Raw genomic sequence first — 19373 nt, forward strand, 5'->3', positions numbered from 1 at the left:
AACAGTTGAAGGGAGCACAGGTACTCAATTTTAAATGCAATAATTCCATAAAATAAAGCGAAATACTGTTAAAGTCCGGTGTAAAATCAAAATTTTCTTCTGTGTTCATCTCACAGTAAACATAAATCTCAAAACATTTGAAATATAAAACTCTGTTGACATTCAGAAGCGAATCAGGGGAATTTTCGTCAGGATTTTTCTTACTATTCTTGATACTTTTGAATGATAAACGGAAGAAATATTGGAAAGAGACAGACCGGTTCGAAGAAACTCAGAGTGAGAGCCTCACTCATGATCCAAACTCTTCTGGGGACAGTCTTCTCTCTCTCTTTCTCTCTCTCTATCCTGACATATCCCATTCGCCTCACAACAAGAAACTGTGGAACCAACTTCCTTCAGTAGTTGTTCGCCAACCGAGCGTCTCACGTTTATCAGGCTCCGTTGAGCACTCCGAAACCCACACGCGAAGATCGATCGACGGATTTGTCATCGCGATCCATCGGAAATCAATGAAACACATATTTTCTCAATTTTTTGTTGCTAAATATTTCCCAGCTCATTCTCAACGTTAGATAGAATTACTTTTTATGGCACTTTGCGCATAAATGTTGCACGGGATTTTTTTCAAGTGACAGTTGGTTGAAAAATTGCTTGAGGATGTTGTGTTAATGTGTCGCACTTAATTTACTAAATTTTTTCTTCACCTCTGGGATGAAAGAGAGAACCTTGGAATTCTTCTCACTGTTTTGAGAGTGAATAATCCCATTGATGTAAAGTAAGTAAAGACAGACGATTCCTTTTATTTTAGTCACTTTGTAGTCTGTCTCAAAGAAGAAAAAAACACATCGTTTTATCTTAAAATCTTGACCTTTGCGTGAATATCCTGGGAATTTCGAAAATACATAAAGATTTTTTGAGAATTATTCTTCTTCTTTTAATGATTTTTTTTTTAATCCAAAGGAATTCCATTTCCTATTTCAGTTTTTTTGCTTCCGAATGGAAGCATTGCAATCGTTTAAATTTAAGTTTCGGATTTTCTGTGTTATATCGACCCATTATGATGCAAAAAGTCCGAAAATGCCATTTTTAGACCGTGTCCGTACGTGTGTGTGTGGTAAAGTTTTTTTTCAATTGTTCGCTAATGAATGTATGAAATTGAATCTTTTTTTTTTCAAATGTATGTATTGTTGAGCCCCATCGATCACCATTGATTAAAATTTAATTCGTCGATTAGTTTTTTTAATTTTCAAATTTTTTCGAAAAGCGGCGGTCCCACGACAATTAAAAAAATGTTTTGAATTGATTGAATGATGGCTTAAAAAAGTTGTTTGGATGTCCCTTTTATCGAGTTCGAAGATAAAGACGATAGCAATAATCGTTATTTTGATTTATTAGAAAATTTTCAAAAATTTTGTATTTTTTGAAAATCAGAATTCCGGGGATATCTTTGAATACCATGCTTCAAATGAATTCAATCATAGCTTAAAATGTTTGTTTTAATGCCATTAAGTCGAAGTTAAAAGATGATTACGATAGCTATATTGGTTTATTTGATTTTTATGATTGTTGAAAATTTTTCATTTTTCATGGATTTCCCTGAAAGTGAGCTTTCTGATGGTTTCTTCAAATGTGATGTTTCAAATTCATTAAGTATATGTAAATAAAATTATTCCATTAACATTTTATCGAAGGGCTGAGGGGAGAGATAGAACTGTAAAAAACAATCGGTTGTGTAGAAGAAATGGGATAATAAGAATAATGATGCTGATAACATTCAACTACGTTGAAAATCTGACAAAATTAGGTAAAAGGAAATGTTATTCAATTTAATACAAGTAAATAAACAATGAATTCAGTAGCGAAGCGGTAAACTGGGTTAAGTCGATTTTGACTATTGGCCAGTTTTTGACGAATATCTGGGAATCTAACAGAAATAGAAAAATTTTTGTCATTACGTTTTTTTTAGAGCCAACTGAGGACTATAAAAAAGGTAATGAGCAAAATTTTGCTATCTCTCTTAGATTCCGAGATATTTGTCAAAAAATGGCCAAAAGAAAAAATCGACTTAACCCGGTTTACCGCTTCGCTACTGAATTATACATGATAGAAGGAAATTATGTGCAAAATAACCATTCGGACGCATATTGCTAATTTATTAGCAAAAATAACTATACTATTTATGATACAAGAGCTATTTCCCACTTGTTTTTTAATTAATCAATGGAAAATTCTGGATTCGCCAAATAGGTCAATTATCCCTAATCCTTTCTATTGATTCAACAATTTTGAAAACAATTTTGAAGGCAATTATTAGGTGAAAAAAATCGAAAAACAGAATCAATAAAAAAATTATGACAAATTCACCAATCGGATTTTGACGTGTCCCGAGTGAGCGATCAAGGCCAAATTTGTGGGGCCCAGTTGAGGGGAAAACGGGAGCAGAAGTTTGTCTTGAATATCTCAATGATCGCTGAATGTATCATTAGTTGGGCGTTTTTTCCAGTCACTTAATTACAACCATATTAGCAAGTAAACGGTGTCAATACGGGATACAGCAGGTGTCGACTCGTTTCTCCAGTGGTATCAAACACTTGAGCAGCCAATTTTACGAACGTGTAATTTGGTAGCTGGTGTGCATGGTCAACAAATATGGCAATTCAAGAAAAACATAGAATTAAACTGGTTGTATCCTCGGGCCACAAAAATCGAAACGTAATTCTGTCAAATTATTTGATTTCCGAGTGACTCGACCTCAATAAATATTTCTCTCGTTCAGTGGATAAAAAATTATTCCCAAAAAAATCAAAATTAGCTCCCTAAATTTTTGAATTATTTTTTGATAATAAAAAATCAATAATATTTTTTTTTCACAATTCTTTCAATTTTAATCAACAGAGTAAATATATAAAATATAATTTTTGAAAATCTGCGATTATTATATTTTAATAGCAAGTAAAAAAGAATTTTCAATTCATTCTATTTTTTAAAACAATTTTTCAATCCTAAAATTGTTGTAATATTTAAAAACTATTTTGTTTTTTCGAAAATACTTCAGTGTTCGTTTTTGGAGCCGTTGATATTCGTGGCGTGGAAATTTGAACGAAAACACCTCTTACTCTGTGGCCCGGGTACCAAATAAAGGATGAATAACTCGAGAGAGTGAGAGTTCCCGGTCTAAAATAAAAAGCGTCAAAGGCCATGCGTATTATGTATTTCGCCGTTTGAAGAGACCCCGTTACAATATTGCGTCACGCGTTAGACTAGCGCCTCTTGACAGTGGAAGCGTCAGTGAATCACACATGAATTATCTAAATGGTTATCTAAACACACCATTTTCAGAATCATCATTCAATTTACAGAATTCTGTGAAAGATTTTTTTGTCGATGGAAGCCTTTTCAACATTTGTCGTTGAACATTAGTCTTATTTGATTACATATGTCGGAATATTTTGTAATGGATTCATTATTTGTACTTCAAAGCTTTGAATTTGATTCGCCATTTCAAATCGTTAGGAAACACTTTGAAAATTTTAAAAAATTAGAAAGTCTAGTGTTTTGGATTTTATAAATAATTTATAAGAATCACTTATCGACACAAATTTTTTTTCATCGAAATTGTGACAACTTTCACACGGTGAAAGATACCTGTTGAAAATTATCCCGAAGAAATGGGCAGAAATTATCTAATAAAAAGTGTGTAATAAATGGTTTTTTGCTGTATATTTTGAAGATCGTCTAGCGTTATAATTTCCATGGAACAAATGATAATTTCAAGGGGAAATTATAATTTTCTTGCCGAAAATTGTGTTATTGACAAAACTAAATAATTTCGAGGGGACAATTGTTTTTCCTGCCAACAGTTCGAATTCATTTAGGGATAGAAAAACAAAATGACATGAATTTTTCATTTTTCCTGAATCTTCCTGATTTTTCTGAATTTTCACAGAATAATTGAACTGAAAAATCAAGTATTTTATTGATTTCCAGCTTATTTGAACAGAAAATCAATGGACTATTTGATTTTCGAATGACAACATTTCCTGCAATTTCATTGGAACTTGAAAACGATAAAAATTTCCAAAACTTGCCCCGGAAAATTCAGACCAAAATTTTCAACATTGCGACCCAAAAATGAATGAGCTACTGATTCAATACCTCTCCCTTCTGTTCCAGATCGTCTGGGATAAGTCGCCTGGCGCCTCCAATTAATCCCCGTTACTTTATCTCCGTCCTGTGTACCCAAGCAGCACAAAACCCCGAAGGCATTGAATAAAGAAAGAAAAAGCCATGAGAAAAAGCCATCTCAAAATAACTCGGACGAGAAATACCCATCAGTATCAACGATTGGATAATTAAAATCCCGCAGAAATGGAGTGCGATATGGTCCAAAAACAGGCGCAAACTAATATTGATATTCCAAAGTTTTAGATGATCAAATAATTAATTATCGAGATCGTCTAGTCGACGCAGAGATGTCTCTCGCCAACTTCAGTCTGCCATTTCAACTGGCAACGCCTACCCCGTACATGTTCCCTCCTGACGTGGGTCAACAGACACCAATCAGTAATTTGAGATTCAATGCAGTGGTCCCGAGCGATAATTTCGGAAGAGAGAGACGTTACCAGAATGAGCCTTACATTCCCCCAGCTGCTTATCATCAGCAGGAGCATCAGAGTCGCGACGTTACGCAGCAGGAGCACCTGCAGTCGAGGCAGAGGCAATATTACAAGCAGCAGGTACCGCAGCAGCAGTTCCGGAGTCAGGAAGTGCCACAGCAGCGGTTTGAGAGCTCGCAGGAGAGTAGGTACAGCTATGGACAGGATTTCAGGAGAGCACAGGCTAGGCATCAGGGGAGAGTGACACCCCAGCAGCAGATGGCACCTCCACCAGCAGTGGAGGTAGCTGCGCAGCAGGACATGTCTAGGGTTGCTCATCATGGACCTGGTACTGGGGAACAAGAATCTTATCCGGAACGACCTGACGGGTGAGGCTTCTCAGCTTCAAATATTGAGGGCCAGTTGGCGCTATCACAATTTGAGGGTGCCAATCGTGTTTGATAATTTTTTTTTCCAGTGTTTTTTCACACGGAAAAACCTAAACGTAAATTACGCTCATGGGGAACGGAACCCCTTTGTCTGTATGAACTTCTAGAATTGTGTTTACTCCGACAATTATTAATTTTTATCTAGGAAACTACTTTATCTACTCGATCATTGAATTGTTGAGTCAATGAAGTAGTTTCATAAATAAAAAATAATGATTGCAGGAGAAAACACAGTTCTAAAAATTTAGTTAGACACAGGGATTCCGTCTCACCTTAGGGGGAGACTACTAGGAGTTTTAAAAGTCGTGGTATATAGATCTGAAAACGAATAATTAATTAATTAATAATTAATTAATTGGCCAAAATGATTTTTTAACGCTCTAATTTTCACAGATTCATTGTCCGAGCGGGAGTCTCGCAAGGGACGACTGTACCTGGTCAAGGTTTTTCCCTCAAGTGAGGTTTTTGCTTGGCCCTCGGCGAATGCGGTACAAGGGGTTGGAGGTGGGAAGGGAACAAATCGTAAAAAGCCGAGAGGGTATACGAAAGAACGAAAAAATATAAAAAAATGAAAATGAGTTGCGCTGCGCTCATTAAACGAGTGATCAAGGATTAAAAAGTCGTCTTTTACGCTGTCTGATGTGTAAATTACGCCAAACATCGCTGTAAATTACGATTACGTAAACGTAACTTACGATCTAATTTTCGTAAATTACACTCAAAATCACCGTAAGTTACGGTTACATAAGCGTAATTTACGGTCTCGTATTCGTAAATTACGATTATTTTTTCCGTATTTTAAGTTTACTTATCCGTAATTAACGACGAAGAAAAAAAGTTATTTCAAGTGTAAAATACGATTTTTTTCAGAAATTAGGCACAAGTAAATCGGAAGATACGTTTCTATTATGATCGAATTGTGAAGCGTAAAATGCCCTTAGTAAAGCGTAAAAAATGCTTCGTTTGAATTACGTAATTTACGTTTAGATTTTCCAGTATGTTCCCTTCACTAGTACAGCAAAATGTATTAATCGATCCGACAAAATTTCAACCCGCAACCGGAACTAGATTTAAGAAAAAAATGAAATTCTATTAGTTGACAATCAGATGGAAGAATAATCAAATTCATTCGCTGCTAGGAAAACTATTCATTTATCATGAATTAATGAGATGTTTCCTGAAATTTCGGTGAATAATATTGACAATTCACTAATTCAACTGATTTATCCATACTCAGAGTTAATTTTGGAAGATGAGAGGAAGTCTCTCCCCACTTCACAAAGTTTCTAACACCAATCTGATGTGCGTTCAATTGATCCACACCTGAGGAGAAAAAAATTTGTATTTTGAAGGAAGATAACACGTGACGTATATTCGAAAGTCGTGGTTTGGCAATTCGATTTTACAAACGTGAAACCTGCTCGAGATGGAAAAAAAAGAAACTCGTCTCGTTTCCATGCCACTTTTTTTTCGGCTTTTTGTTCCGGGGTTTATACCCGCTGTACATTTCGTTTTTGTTCCTTTTATTCAAAACGAATTACATTCGTTTTGTTTGAGAGGTAAAAGGTGATACTCTGAAATGAAATTCGGAGCGAAAGCGATGAGTGGACGGTGGTTTATTGACTCTGGGTTAATTGAACGTGCTCAAGAGTTTTAAGAGCATTACCAGGAAGAATTCTCGCTGTAATTTTTTTATTGTACTAAGAATATCCGAAGGAATGTTTGCACTCCATTCCCTTCTCTTAACCAGACTCAAGGTTCAGATGAACTTCACTCACAGGTTTATTAACGGACTTAATAAGAAATACTTGACCAGAAAAAAATATTCAAAATTTCATCGGAAAGTCAAAAATCAAAAAATTAAATTTTTGTATGCAATAAAATGAAAAAAAATTGAAAATAATTAAAAATCCCTTGACTGAGCTTTCGGACGGTTAAAAAAGCAATAAAAATGGATAAATTATAGTAATATCTTGATATTTCACAGAAATGTCGGCAATTAAAAGATGCAATGGAAATGGCAAAGGGATCCATAAATCAGACTTTAATTTACTGTTAAATTTTGAAGTAGTCAATCCGTTAATATCACTCTTAATTTCTTAATTATTCAAGTAATCATCAATTCAAATACTCAAATTCCGAATTATTTTATTAATCACTAATTTAGGTAGGAAGATTGATGATTATTTGGTTAATCGAAAATTCCTTTTATGAAATTAGTATTATTTAATGAATAAAATTTACAGTTTCATATTATCAATTATTTAATTCATCATCAATCGGAAATTTATATTTCAATTATTTAACTATTTTTCAATTTCTTTATCAATGTAAGTCGGAAATTCTTTTAATACTGAAGAATTGTAATATTGATGGCCATCCCTGAAATGGCATTGATCCTATGCTCGTTTTGCAACCAATTGTCAACTGGTCTAAACGGACTAAACGGATGGAAAAATCATTTAAAAGGTTGGACTGTCCAATTGAAATATAATTTTGTGCCTCGATATATTTTTTAATGTTGTTTTATCCCAAATAGGATACTCACGATGTAATTAGTTCGAATCTAACCTTTCCATATAATTAAAATCACGAGACGAGGATAGGGACATGTGTCAAACGTTCATGGGGACAAATGAGCGAGCGCAGGGACATGGGACTTTCCAAGTTTATGGACGATTATTTATTAAAAAATAGTAATTATCATGACTAAAATAAGTAAATTCTAATGCTGAAGTTTTTACTTTCTGATATCTAATTTAAAACATCGCATCTTCCCACTCATTTCAATAGAAATATATAGGACCAATGATGTATTCACTTTAGCTACGCGAGCGCAGCAAATTAATAAATTAATAATAGCTCACAATCAATACATTGCCCCAATTGCTCCAGATACACGCGTGTAAATGGCGGCTCTTACGTCGGTCCAGGTGCTAAAACTTCGGTCCACGCTGTATTAGATTACGACGAGGACGAGGAGGATGGGGAAACTGACGTGGAGGACTATTACGACGAGAATATCCCGAATAATGTCCGCGTCACCCCCATCCAGGGACCAATTTACATAAAGAATGGATCCGTACCAGTTGTCCCTCTATACTCATACCCTCAACTCAACAACGGAACATTTCTGCAAATACCGGTGAGTAACACATCCTTTTCCACTTCTCGCCTCTTTGTTTTACCATTTTTTCGCTGGTTTAAAATGCGACCCACAGACATTCTCATTGTCCGTTGGATTTCATGTTACTTGTCTCGTGTAACTCGGCTCATAAAAGCCATGAGCCCATGATAAATTAGGGGCGGCGAGGGGGAGGTGTCCTTTCATGTTGCGTATGAAATGAGAGTAATGAAGCATAAAACTCATTATTTTGTAATTATTCTTGGAATTCTCTTTTGCGACGGTGTCGTGGCGAATTTATGGTTTTTCTCTCTCTGTAAGTTATGTTATTCAATTTATTTTCAATTGATTGAAGTGCGATGGAGAATATTCGCAAGAGAAAGTAATCGATTCATCAGTTTTTGAATAATTTGAACAGTTGAATAATTTTCATGAGTGTGTCAAGAGAATTCGTTTGAGAGGACAGAAATGAATTTTCAGATTTGGAGGAAATGACAAATCTAAATGTTCGATGTTGAAAGACATTTGAATCATCAGAATATACTTATCAAATTTTGATATTTCAGTTTTCATTGACTCAACGATCAAGCTTCTCTGAGTTATTGAAATTCATCAGAGAGTGAATGATCGACGCTGGATGACTATCAATTTATCCTCCGTTATGCCCGCATGACATTTCCCGCATATAATCATTTCACACACCCACGTAACCTCTGCGATCATTGCACGGAGCCAAGATTCTGCGGTTGATAAAGTTTGGCGCCCGTTAAATTTTCATTCTGAAGTCTTTTTTTTCATTCAAATTGCACTTGCTCTTTTCACTTAGCATTAACCCGGGTGATTTTAAGTGGTGGTAGGACTTGATATTTATGTCTTACCATGCGCTATGGAATTTAATTTAGAAATTTAGAATACTTTAAAGATATCCAAGTACTTTGGCTATTTTTCTCCAGTAAAATGCGTTTATAATTTTGTAGTCGAACATCAGAGCTTTCATTTGAGCCCCATTTGACCCCAAATTTCCGGAAATTTTACAATTATTTTATTATTTGAACTTTGCAGGAATTTATTTGAACTTTTAATTAGCAAAAAAAATTATTTGAAGTCAAAATAACAAACCAATAATAATTAAATTGAAAAATTGATGAATGCAGCCGAAACCACTAATTTCTGGACGACGTGGCCATATTTTTTTATTTATTAAAAATGTCGATCAACAGAATAATAATTGATCACATAATTACACTCGAGTAATATTATTGAAAGGTGAAGTAATCAGAATAATTTTCATTTTATTTATGGAATATTCAATGGAAGTTGAAATCGTCCAAGAACTAACCCCGTCCAACAATTGGCCTGTTTATCCTACATGGAGAGAAATATTCAGTAAAAATTACGGAACAATTCGCGTAATCCGCAACAGGGAATCATTTTCCGGCAATTTTTATAAGAATCGAAGAGAAGAAATCTGAAACGTTCAGTGAATCAGATCCAGCACCGAACAAAGTACGAAACTGTCGCGTAATTTTTCCCGAAGAAGTAAAATCTTACAGGAACTTCCCGACTTATTATGCCACAAAAATCAAAAATTCTTGAACGTTCAACAATTTTTATGAAGCTGGTGAGTTATTTCTACGTTCCGTTCCGTAAAATTTCTCAATCGTTGGGGAAAAATTACGGAACGACTTGTTGTCCCCTCAGCGGTGAGTCATCAGACGGGTGGTTAATTTTTACGGAACAAATCGTAGAATTGACGTGGCGATTCGTGCAATTTCAGTTCCGACTCCCACTTTTTATTGAATTTTAATTCGCTCACGGATCACGTTTCGAAACCTAATTTTTACGTTTTTTTTTCTGGTAATTTTTATTGAAATTTTCTCGCCGTGTAGGAGGAAAGGTGCGGTTGGGGTCACCCGTACATCCATGCAAACATCCATAATATCATACGAGATGTCTCAAAGCGGTTTAAATTCATTAATACAACCCAGTGAATTTATGCAAATTTATGTAAATTTTCTCGCGAAGTGTTCAAGTAATTCCAACTAACTCAACTAACTATGCAACTATGTAGCGTTTTATAGTTAGTTACACAAGCATTGAACATGTCCACCATTACAAAATTATTGCATTTGAAACCAAGAACAGAAATTATTCACCGCAGGGGGGAAAAAACCTTACACCCTTTACGACTGCATTAACCATAATTGCGACATTCCGTTGAGCGTACTTTACGATCCCAGGTCACTGTAACAAAGATCTGGAGTAACATAATCCCAGCATCAGAGGAGAAAAATAGTAAAACGGAGAAGGAGCAAAATAAGAAGAAAATGTGCTCATCTCCTCTGCCAATGTTCGATATATCGTTCTATATATTTTTCAATTTCGTAATCGTCTCGGTTTGGCGGCGCCGCATGTATGGGAACCTGAAAAATAACAGACCCCTCTTCCCACTCCTTCCCCCGCCGCGCTGTGTACCCACCGGCGTTGTAGTATAGTGCACAACTGAGCGATCGTCTAATCGGTTCAATGTCGATTCCAATTCTCAACTGTGATCCTTTCACTCTCCAACCTGCACGAAGTGGCTGGTTCCAGCGGAATCGGGGTGTCTGTGGAAACTATGTATGCAGTTCTCAACGCGTTGGTCACTATTCGGATGATTAGACGGGCATTGTTAATAATTTTCGTCCAGGGATAGCCGTATCCATAAATTATAATTACTGTTGAATTATTAAGTTCTCAATTAGTTAATATCACGTTTAAATTTTAATTATTCCAGTAGTTATCGGTTTAAATAGTCAAATTTTGAATTATTCATTCATCAGGAACTGCGTTAGGAAGATTGACGATTATTTTATAATCGGAAATCCGTTATAAGGAATTTAGTATTATCTACTTAATGGAAAATTTATAGTTCCATATTTTTAAATAGTTAATTCATCATCAATTGGAAATGTAGATTATCAATTATTTTACTATTTTTGAAAAAAAAACGATTTTTCAAATTTTCAGTTGTTCTATAATTGAATGGAGTGCGAAATGTATGTTCGCTATACATTTCCACATCCATTGCGACCTTTTCCATAACAGAAAAATATTTTCATGAGTTATTTTTGGCTATTTTATCAGCCTCCGCGTTTGTGGGTAATTTCGCTTCAGAAAAATTCTGTGAAAATTCATGGAAAAATTGAAAATTCATGTCATTTTGTTTCTGAATATTCGTGTTCCACTGAAAATTCAATCAAGTTGTGAAATTTCCAACTCACTCCCACTAAAAACTCACGAATTTCAGTGAATTCTACTTAAAACTTGAAATTTCATAACCATTCTTTCCCTAAATCCGATTCAATGTCACTCTTATGAGATATACTATATCTTCCATGAAATTAAAAAAAATTTCTAACAGTGCACTGGAAGTTCTCGACGTCGATCAGTCCAGAAAAAACGTAGCGACTCGACACGTAAAATTCTCCTCACATTCTCCCATCCATCCACCTTCCATTCTGCATTACGACATTGGGGATATCCCTACATCGCCGCAAGTATTCACGTCTCATTATACATTAGTTAATTCGTTAACATGCCGTGAGAGGTATACGTGTCAGTGTTATTGGTACATTCGAGCGAGGGCCCATTATCTTCGCGAAGCCAAAAGTAGAAAGCACTTGTAACATTGATGGGTCTCAGGGCAAGTGGCGGACCAGTTGCTTTTACGTGCATAATCTCCAGTCACGAGCCATCATCGATCACCTGCCACACGTGTTTTCATTCTTTTTCACTTCGTTAAAGTGATTTGAGGATCTAAGATGGCATGAGTAATTGGACATCCATATTTCCGTGGATTTTCGCTTCCGAATTTTTTTTTTCCATTGTATGCGTCGAATTAGAAATTTCCAATTTCTTTGTCACGATAACTAATTTTTGCCTCAAGATTTCGAATATGCTATTTTCAGAACATGTCCGGATTTTAGATGATAACTGAAAAACTAATTCTTTAAACGAATACAACTGTGACTTAAAAAATTCTTCTCAACGTCATCTTGATCGAGATTTTTTTGTATCCTATGTGACCTTCCGCAAAATTAATCGCATGGAATTTGAAATCACTCAATTCCTTTTGTTGAATAAAAAAAAGTCATTAAAAAATTAAAATTTCATGATATTGCATGTCTACACTCGTAAAAATGGTTTATTTGAATTTAATAGAGGATTTATTGGCCTCAAATGACATTTATGTAATTCAAATAAACTATTTTTCTGGGTTTACCTTTTCTGCTTTGGAATGGAAGCATTGTATTCGTCAAATCGAAATATCCAACTTGAAAAAAAAATTATGTTGAAACTTATATTCAGGGAAAGGTAAAAAATTTTTACGTTGGGGCATTGTTGAATTCATCGAATCATTCTAAGCAAAAATATATTGACTATGTTATGTCGAAGGCAATTCCCCACTTGTTTTAATAAAGAAGAAATTCTTCTAAAATCGCTGAAATTTTTCATCAAATACTTCTGGTACTTGAAGAAAGTAGTGTGAACCCCCCTAAAAAAGCTTTTTAATATTTTTTGTCATGATAGAATCGTAATCATGATGACAATTGGATTCTAATCGAATCAATTTTTACAGATTTAGCACTATAAATATAATACTATCCTCGGAGTTGGCAAGTCACGCGAATAAAAAAATCCACGTAGGCGTTTGTCTGACTGAGTCGTTGAATGCGCGCGGAATCAACAAACAGTTGTTCAAACTTCCGGCTTATACCACCTCCTCGTCAACTTGCGCTCATATACATTTCCCTCAACATCTCTCCCCATTCCGCAATTCCCGTCATTCTCCTTGATTTATCGACGCACTCTCTTTGTGCCTCATTGTACGTCGTATACACGACTCTTAATCGCGCAATACGGTCATTAACGCACGAGCGGGAACCCGCCGAAAGATGGCTAACTTATGTACACGGCCGTTCGTATGATGTAAAAGTTCCCGGTTTGCCATTCAAAGTCGAGGACGCGACGAATTTCTCTCCATTTAGCGGGAGATTTTTTTTTCTTCTGTTGGAAATTTTTTATGTGTCACTGTTAAAGATTTTGGTTTGAAATTTCCGGGGCTTACTTCGGAATTTTATCGAGTGACTCAGTTTCACTGGATTTTCAAGGAATTTCGTCATTGAAGAATAATAATTTGATGGAAAAATCAGTGAAAACTGGAATTTTCAGTTCAATTATTCTGGTGCTCAAAAATGTGAAATTTCAATGAATTCTCAGTGAAATCTGACATTTCATGATTGTCTGAAAATTAGTTATAAAAATATTGGTTTTATATCATTTTTAACTCGCAAATTTTCAAACCGCAGCCTTCTAAATTGGGCATGTTTCCGGGAAACTGAACCTGTTGTTTCTCTGTGAATGAAAACATTATTGGATGATCAATAAATACGGTTAACGAACCTCGAACGAACTGCAAATGAACTTCATTGCTTGTAGCCTTAGATAAACATTGATGTAGCGATGCATTTACACTCTCCACTTTTATCCCCCTTGTTTGTATTTAACGAACATCTAATATGCGAGAAGGCCTCGACGTGAACAAACACACTGTCACATGAGTAAATTTTCACTTAACGTAAAGTTTGCGCTACAGTTTGTCCATCTATCTAGGTAATTTACAAATGGGTTGATGGGTTGTCTGCTCTATAATTAGAATTTCTGATGTTTGTAAAATTATTGAAGATAATTTGATAAGACAAAGACGTCGATTCAAGAAACCCCCATCATTTAATTATGGCTACACTGTTAGAAATTTTTTGAAATTACATGGAAGAAATTATAGTGAATCTCATGAGAATGATATTAAATCAGATTTACGAAAAAAATTGTTATGAAATTTCAAGTTTAAAATTGAATTCACGCAAATTCATGAGTTTTCAGTGGGAGTGAGATGGAAATTTCATCTGACTCATCATTTCATCTTTCAAAATATTTTATTGACTATTCAAGAACATTGACTGATTTATTAATAACAAGATCAATGGAAATTCCATGTAAATTATTCGTTGTTAAAAATTTCACGATTTTTTGCTTGAAATTTCAATAGTAATTTTCTAACATTGTAATCTTATTGAATTTTCAGATATTATGGACTGCACTATCAGTTGCACTTGGCGTGGAGTTGAGGGGTGATCTTGTAAGAGGTACACCATGTATAAAAAAATATCATCAGCTGTTCTGCCCAACTGCTGGGAACACATATCCAATGTAAGAAATTTTCGTATTCAATAATATCTGACAAGAATATTTTGTCTATTGAATACATGGAGATCTGACGAAGATAATAATTTCAGAGAGAGGATAGAGCAATTTATCGACGAGAATAAAGCCCTCATGAAACGAATGTACGGTGATTTCGAGATGGACAAGGAGTATGGGCCTGAAACAAGTTCTTCCCCGAGACGAAGGAAAAAAAGGTCATTTGAGGAGCATGACTTACCTGATGGAGGTCCCAGTATCGGGAACAAACAGCAGATAGACCCACGATTTATCGAGGGTGGTGATTCGTTCTTCAATAAAGCTCGAAGACCCAGACAGTCGTTCTCGAATAAACCGAGCGAGACTGGAAGGTAATTCATCTTCAAGTAATTTTACTTCACTTACAGAAAAATCAAAGCTGTTATTTACGAATAGGCACACGTATAAAGAAAAATTAATAGAAAAATTTGGCGAATTCGCTAGAAAATTATATTGGAATTCTCTAGAAATTAGATTAGATTAATTTAATTTTATTCGTATTCTTACTATATATATATTTCCTTAATTCACTAGTTGCAACATTGAATGAAGAGGAATTAAGTTAAAGATCAATAAAGGTTTGTTTTTGTGATCAAGACAAACACACAAGACAAAAATAATGAAAGAATACCGATAAATTCGATTTCAAATCCTTGTCTGTTAATAGAATGAATAGAACAAATGACAGAAACAGAGAATAGGAAACTACAAATTTTATCGGATTATTATAATGTAATTCAAGGGAATTTTCACTAAAATTCTATTTATTTTTTGCGCTGATTGTATGATATATTTAATAGAAAAAACTCAATAGATTTCGATTTTTCCATATGAAGATAATTTTTGAATTTTTTCTGTAAGAATACTTGGGCATGAATTTTCAAATTTTTTTCACTCGGATCCTTTAATGCAAAACAAAAGAAAATATAGTAGAAAAAACTTTAATAAATGGTGCCCAATAATTGTAATAGAGAAAATCTGAAGAGAAAAATTTAAACAGAAAAATCTAATAAAAAAAAACTAATAGAATTTTAACGAGAATTCTCTAAAATTTTAATAGAATCCCCATAGAAATTCTAGCGAATTCCAATAGAATTTCCTAACGAATGCGCTACGGTTTTCTATTGAATTTTTTCAAACGTTTACAAGGAACCGCATATTTTCAGCAAGTGATAGAATATTAGTCTAGTCTCCTCACATTTCCACTCTACAGAATTATAGGATTGATAAATGATGAATGATATCTCAAATTCAATCCTGAAAAAATATCCTATCGGAAAATTCAAGGTAATTAATTGAATATAATGCACGTGAAAACAGTATTACGCTGTACAATAGGATAATTGATTTTTTTACCAACAAAATTTTCATCTACATGTTTTCTTCCACATTACTCATTCCCCAGGTAGACAAAGGCGTGTAAAGTATATTTGAACTTATGAATGCAATCTCAACATTCAATGTCATACAAGAATGACTAGACTATTATTAAATTGAGTATGTACCTGTAATTGCCATGGAAATGGTGGGAATGTAAAACGCCGAGTTTAACTGAACATTTTAAGCAGTTAAAAGTGAATAAATTTCCTCATCTCATTTCTCTATTTAATATTCAAGGGTCGATGCTTGCGAATCGAAAGTGGAAATAGTAACTCCTTATTGGGCGAGCAACAGTGCTGGAAAAATTCGTGCCATCGTTAACACTCAACACTTTGAGCAGGCAATTCATCAGGAAGTTTGTTCGTAAGTATTTCTTCCGAAAAAAACGTCGGAAAAACGAAGATTTCAATAGAACTGTAATAGAATTTCAATGAGAATTCAGAAGTGAAGCGCTGGGTTTTTCTGGCAAATTTTGTCGTACTTGTAATTTCAATATATTCGCGCTAATGAATTTTATCAAGATATATTTTTGTGATTTTGAAGATGAATTTCTATGACGATGCATGTCAAATTAAATTTAATGATTCATTGAATTCAACATTTTCCCAAAGTTGGCAGCCAACATGGCCCCAACATTAAAATTTTTGGGGAATGAGAGAAGTTTGAGGGAAATACTCCGATTCATTTCCAAGCTCGAGGGGTATTTGGCGGATTATTTCCTATATCATCATTTCGATAAATGGAATTGTAGTATTCGGTATCATCGTGGTACAATCGACAATTTTTTGTTATTTCCCAACTGCAAATTACCGAACGACGGGAAACTATCGGTTATAATACCCCGAAAGCGTCAAAATTATCGGCTATTTCCCGATAGCTACGTTGCGTAGCAACGGGAGGGATGAGTTTTACAGAATAAAAATCACGAGCGCTAAGCGCGAGTGATTTTTCTGCAAAACTCATCCCGAACTTGAGAGAAATATCCGATGAATTTTGAAGGTCGAGGGGTATTCGGAGGAGCATTTCCTTCCTCCTGGGTTCGACCAATTAGAGTGCAGTGGTCGAGGTCACGTGGCACCTTACACGAACATCTCACAGAAGTAAAAAAAATGGTTAATCTTGTTATCAATTTCTCTTAAAGAATTCTGGCCAAATCGACTCTTTTTGAATGACTCTTTATCTTGAATTAAATCAACACAGCCTCACACAAGCTTTTTTCACAGATTGAAATGTCAAAATCAGAGAGAACTATTGACAACTGTGGAATTACCATTATTTTGATAATTCACTAGTAGCCTGGTGAATTATTATAATAAAACCGACGTGAAAGTGTCACGCCACCTCGAATATTGCGCTCTGATTGGGCGAACCCAGGAGGGAGGAAATTCTCGATGGAATTCTCTTCTGATTGTCCACAGGACTTCGAATACCGCAATTCTATTGGTCGCAAGGGTGATGGGGGGAAATAATCAAAATAATTCTACTTCCACTCCACCGTAAAATGCAAAATCCTGCATTCTCACTGATTGAAATTCAAATGGAGAAAATAATCTGCAAAATTAATTGCCTGCAATAATTCTCATCTGTTCCTTCCCTCTGATTGATTCCAGGAAAACTCATACGAATCGGTGTAATGGTGACTGTGGATGTGAGCAAAAATACAAATGGCACAGATTGCTCGCTTACGATCCTGACAATGACTGCAAAGGAATTTTCATGGACTGGTTCTTATTCCCCTCCTGCTGCGTATGCCGTTGTGATCCCCAAGGAAAATTCCCAAGTACTTCCTCAACCCCCAGCACCCAAAGAGGTTGATGAAGAAGAATTGAAAAACCTTTCCACGACGAAATTCCCAATTTTTTGTTTTTTTTTAGACTAAAAAATCAAAACTACTACGAGAAAAATGCTTTCAATTAAAAACGAGAATCCTTCTGTTAAATTTCAATTGTTTGTTTGAAAACTATATTTAAACTTCCAGAAATTTCTCAATTTAAAAAAAAATTATTTATTCAATTCCGAGAATTCTGAAATATTAAATGCCAATAACATTTTTGCCTCAATCTGTGCAATCACGCAACGTAAAATTGATAATTGGGCTTTCGTGTCCCTTCAGAATGACAGAAACATGACGACTGAGACTGGTGATTGCGCAACAATATTAAGTGCACGTTTGACCAGTGTCTGTGTGGTTATACAGTGAAAATTGCATAATTAAGTGAACTAGTGCTTCGATATTATAATTTCATCAGACAAAATGACACAAAAATAATTCGTGCCTGCGGAAAGGAAAAAAACTCGCGAAATGACACAGAACATTTTAAAAAATGCCGCTTTTTTCCACGAGAGAAAAAATAATGAGAACAACTCTTCAGAGATTATTACGATAATTGTCCATTATTTTCCATGTAATCATTTTGTATTTTGAATAAACGTTGGAATACATTTTAGTGTCCATTCTGGCACCTTGCGAAGGTGAATAAAACCGGAGTGGTTTCATTCAGAACCTTGAGAGTCTATTTTCATGTTGAAATTGTTTGGATATTGTCGCTGTCATGGCTTAGTTTCTAGCAACTGTGACTTGTCGAATTTATTTTCTAGTGCGAGGAATATTTACTGCGATGCCAACTCCCACACAATGAATTGATCGTATCGTTGTAATCAACATCGTTATAAGAACCTTGGCATGAAAATTATCATGCACTAGTGGCTAGACGAGTGAATTTAATGGCCATTACAAAATGTAAGTGATCCACTTATTTAAGAATGTGAAGAATGAGATCATTGAGTTTCAGAATGCCCTCGCAGGATCAATAAATTCTTCGGGTGTTTATTGTTGAGAATTATGAAGATTTTGCAACAATTTTCACTGGAATGCAGCGCTAGAATTTTTATTTTTAATGTTGCGAGTTTGAACTCAAGTCAAATTTTCGTGTGGATGGAATTTTTCCCTCTTATTCTTCAATAAATCACTGTTCCCTGTGTCTATAACTTTCCCTATCAACGCGGCTCGATCGCAGCTATATACATAGGAAAAAGCGGGGATTTTTTGAGACATCCCCACGACCTTACGACTGAACCAAAAAATATAATCCTTAGCTAGAAATGTAGAAATAACCAAAGGCCAAGGGTAACCAAAGGGTAAGTAATCCCTTTGGTTTACTTTATCTGGCTGCGGCTGAAATAGATAAGAAAGTTTTTCTCTATTGAAAAATGATGCGAATTATAATGCAAATATGCAAGCTGGTTTGACACATACCCCCCGCCATTAGGAGACAAGTTCACAGCGGTTTGGCTGTCAAACCAACTCACAAGTTTGTATTATGATTTACCCCATTTTCCAACTGAGAAACGATCTAGGATCCACTTCAGTCGCAGCCGGATAAAATAAGGTACATTTCTAGCTAAGGATCATATTTTTTGGTTCAGTCATAAGAGCGTGGGGATGTCTCAAAAAATCCCCGCTTTTCCCTATATATATAGCTACGCTCGAGCCGCGTTAACTAAGATAATAACTCCAACCGTATTTCACTCTTGAAGAGACTA

The 19373-nt window shown here is 35.1% G+C and overlaps 1 protein-coding gene across 1 annotated transcript; it reads left to right on the plus strand.

Moving 5' to 3' along the window:
* The first annotated feature begins 413 nt into the window (after window positions 1-413).
* Window positions 414-18309, plus strand: LOC107035826 (protein spaetzle 3). Its single transcript, XM_015253420.2, has 7 exons — window positions 414-775; window positions 4174-4984; window positions 7940-8189; window positions 14296-14420; window positions 14507-14782; window positions 16068-16193; window positions 17441-18309. The coding sequence occupies exons 2-7, from the start codon at window positions 4473-4475 to the stop codon at window positions 17643-17645; spliced, it is 1494 nt and encodes a 497-aa protein (XP_015108906.1). The 5' UTR covers window positions 414-775; window positions 4174-4472; the 3' UTR covers window positions 17646-18309.
* The last annotated feature ends 1064 nt before the right edge of the window (window positions 18310-19373 follow it).

The sequence above is a fragment of the Diachasma alloeum genome, unplaced genomic scaffold, assembly GCF_001412515.2.
Source record: "Diachasma alloeum isolate Michigan unplaced genomic scaffold, Dall2.0 Dall_scaffold_00201, whole genome shotgun sequence".
NCBI lineage: Eukaryota > Metazoa > Arthropoda > Insecta > Hymenoptera > Braconidae > Diachasma > Diachasma alloeum.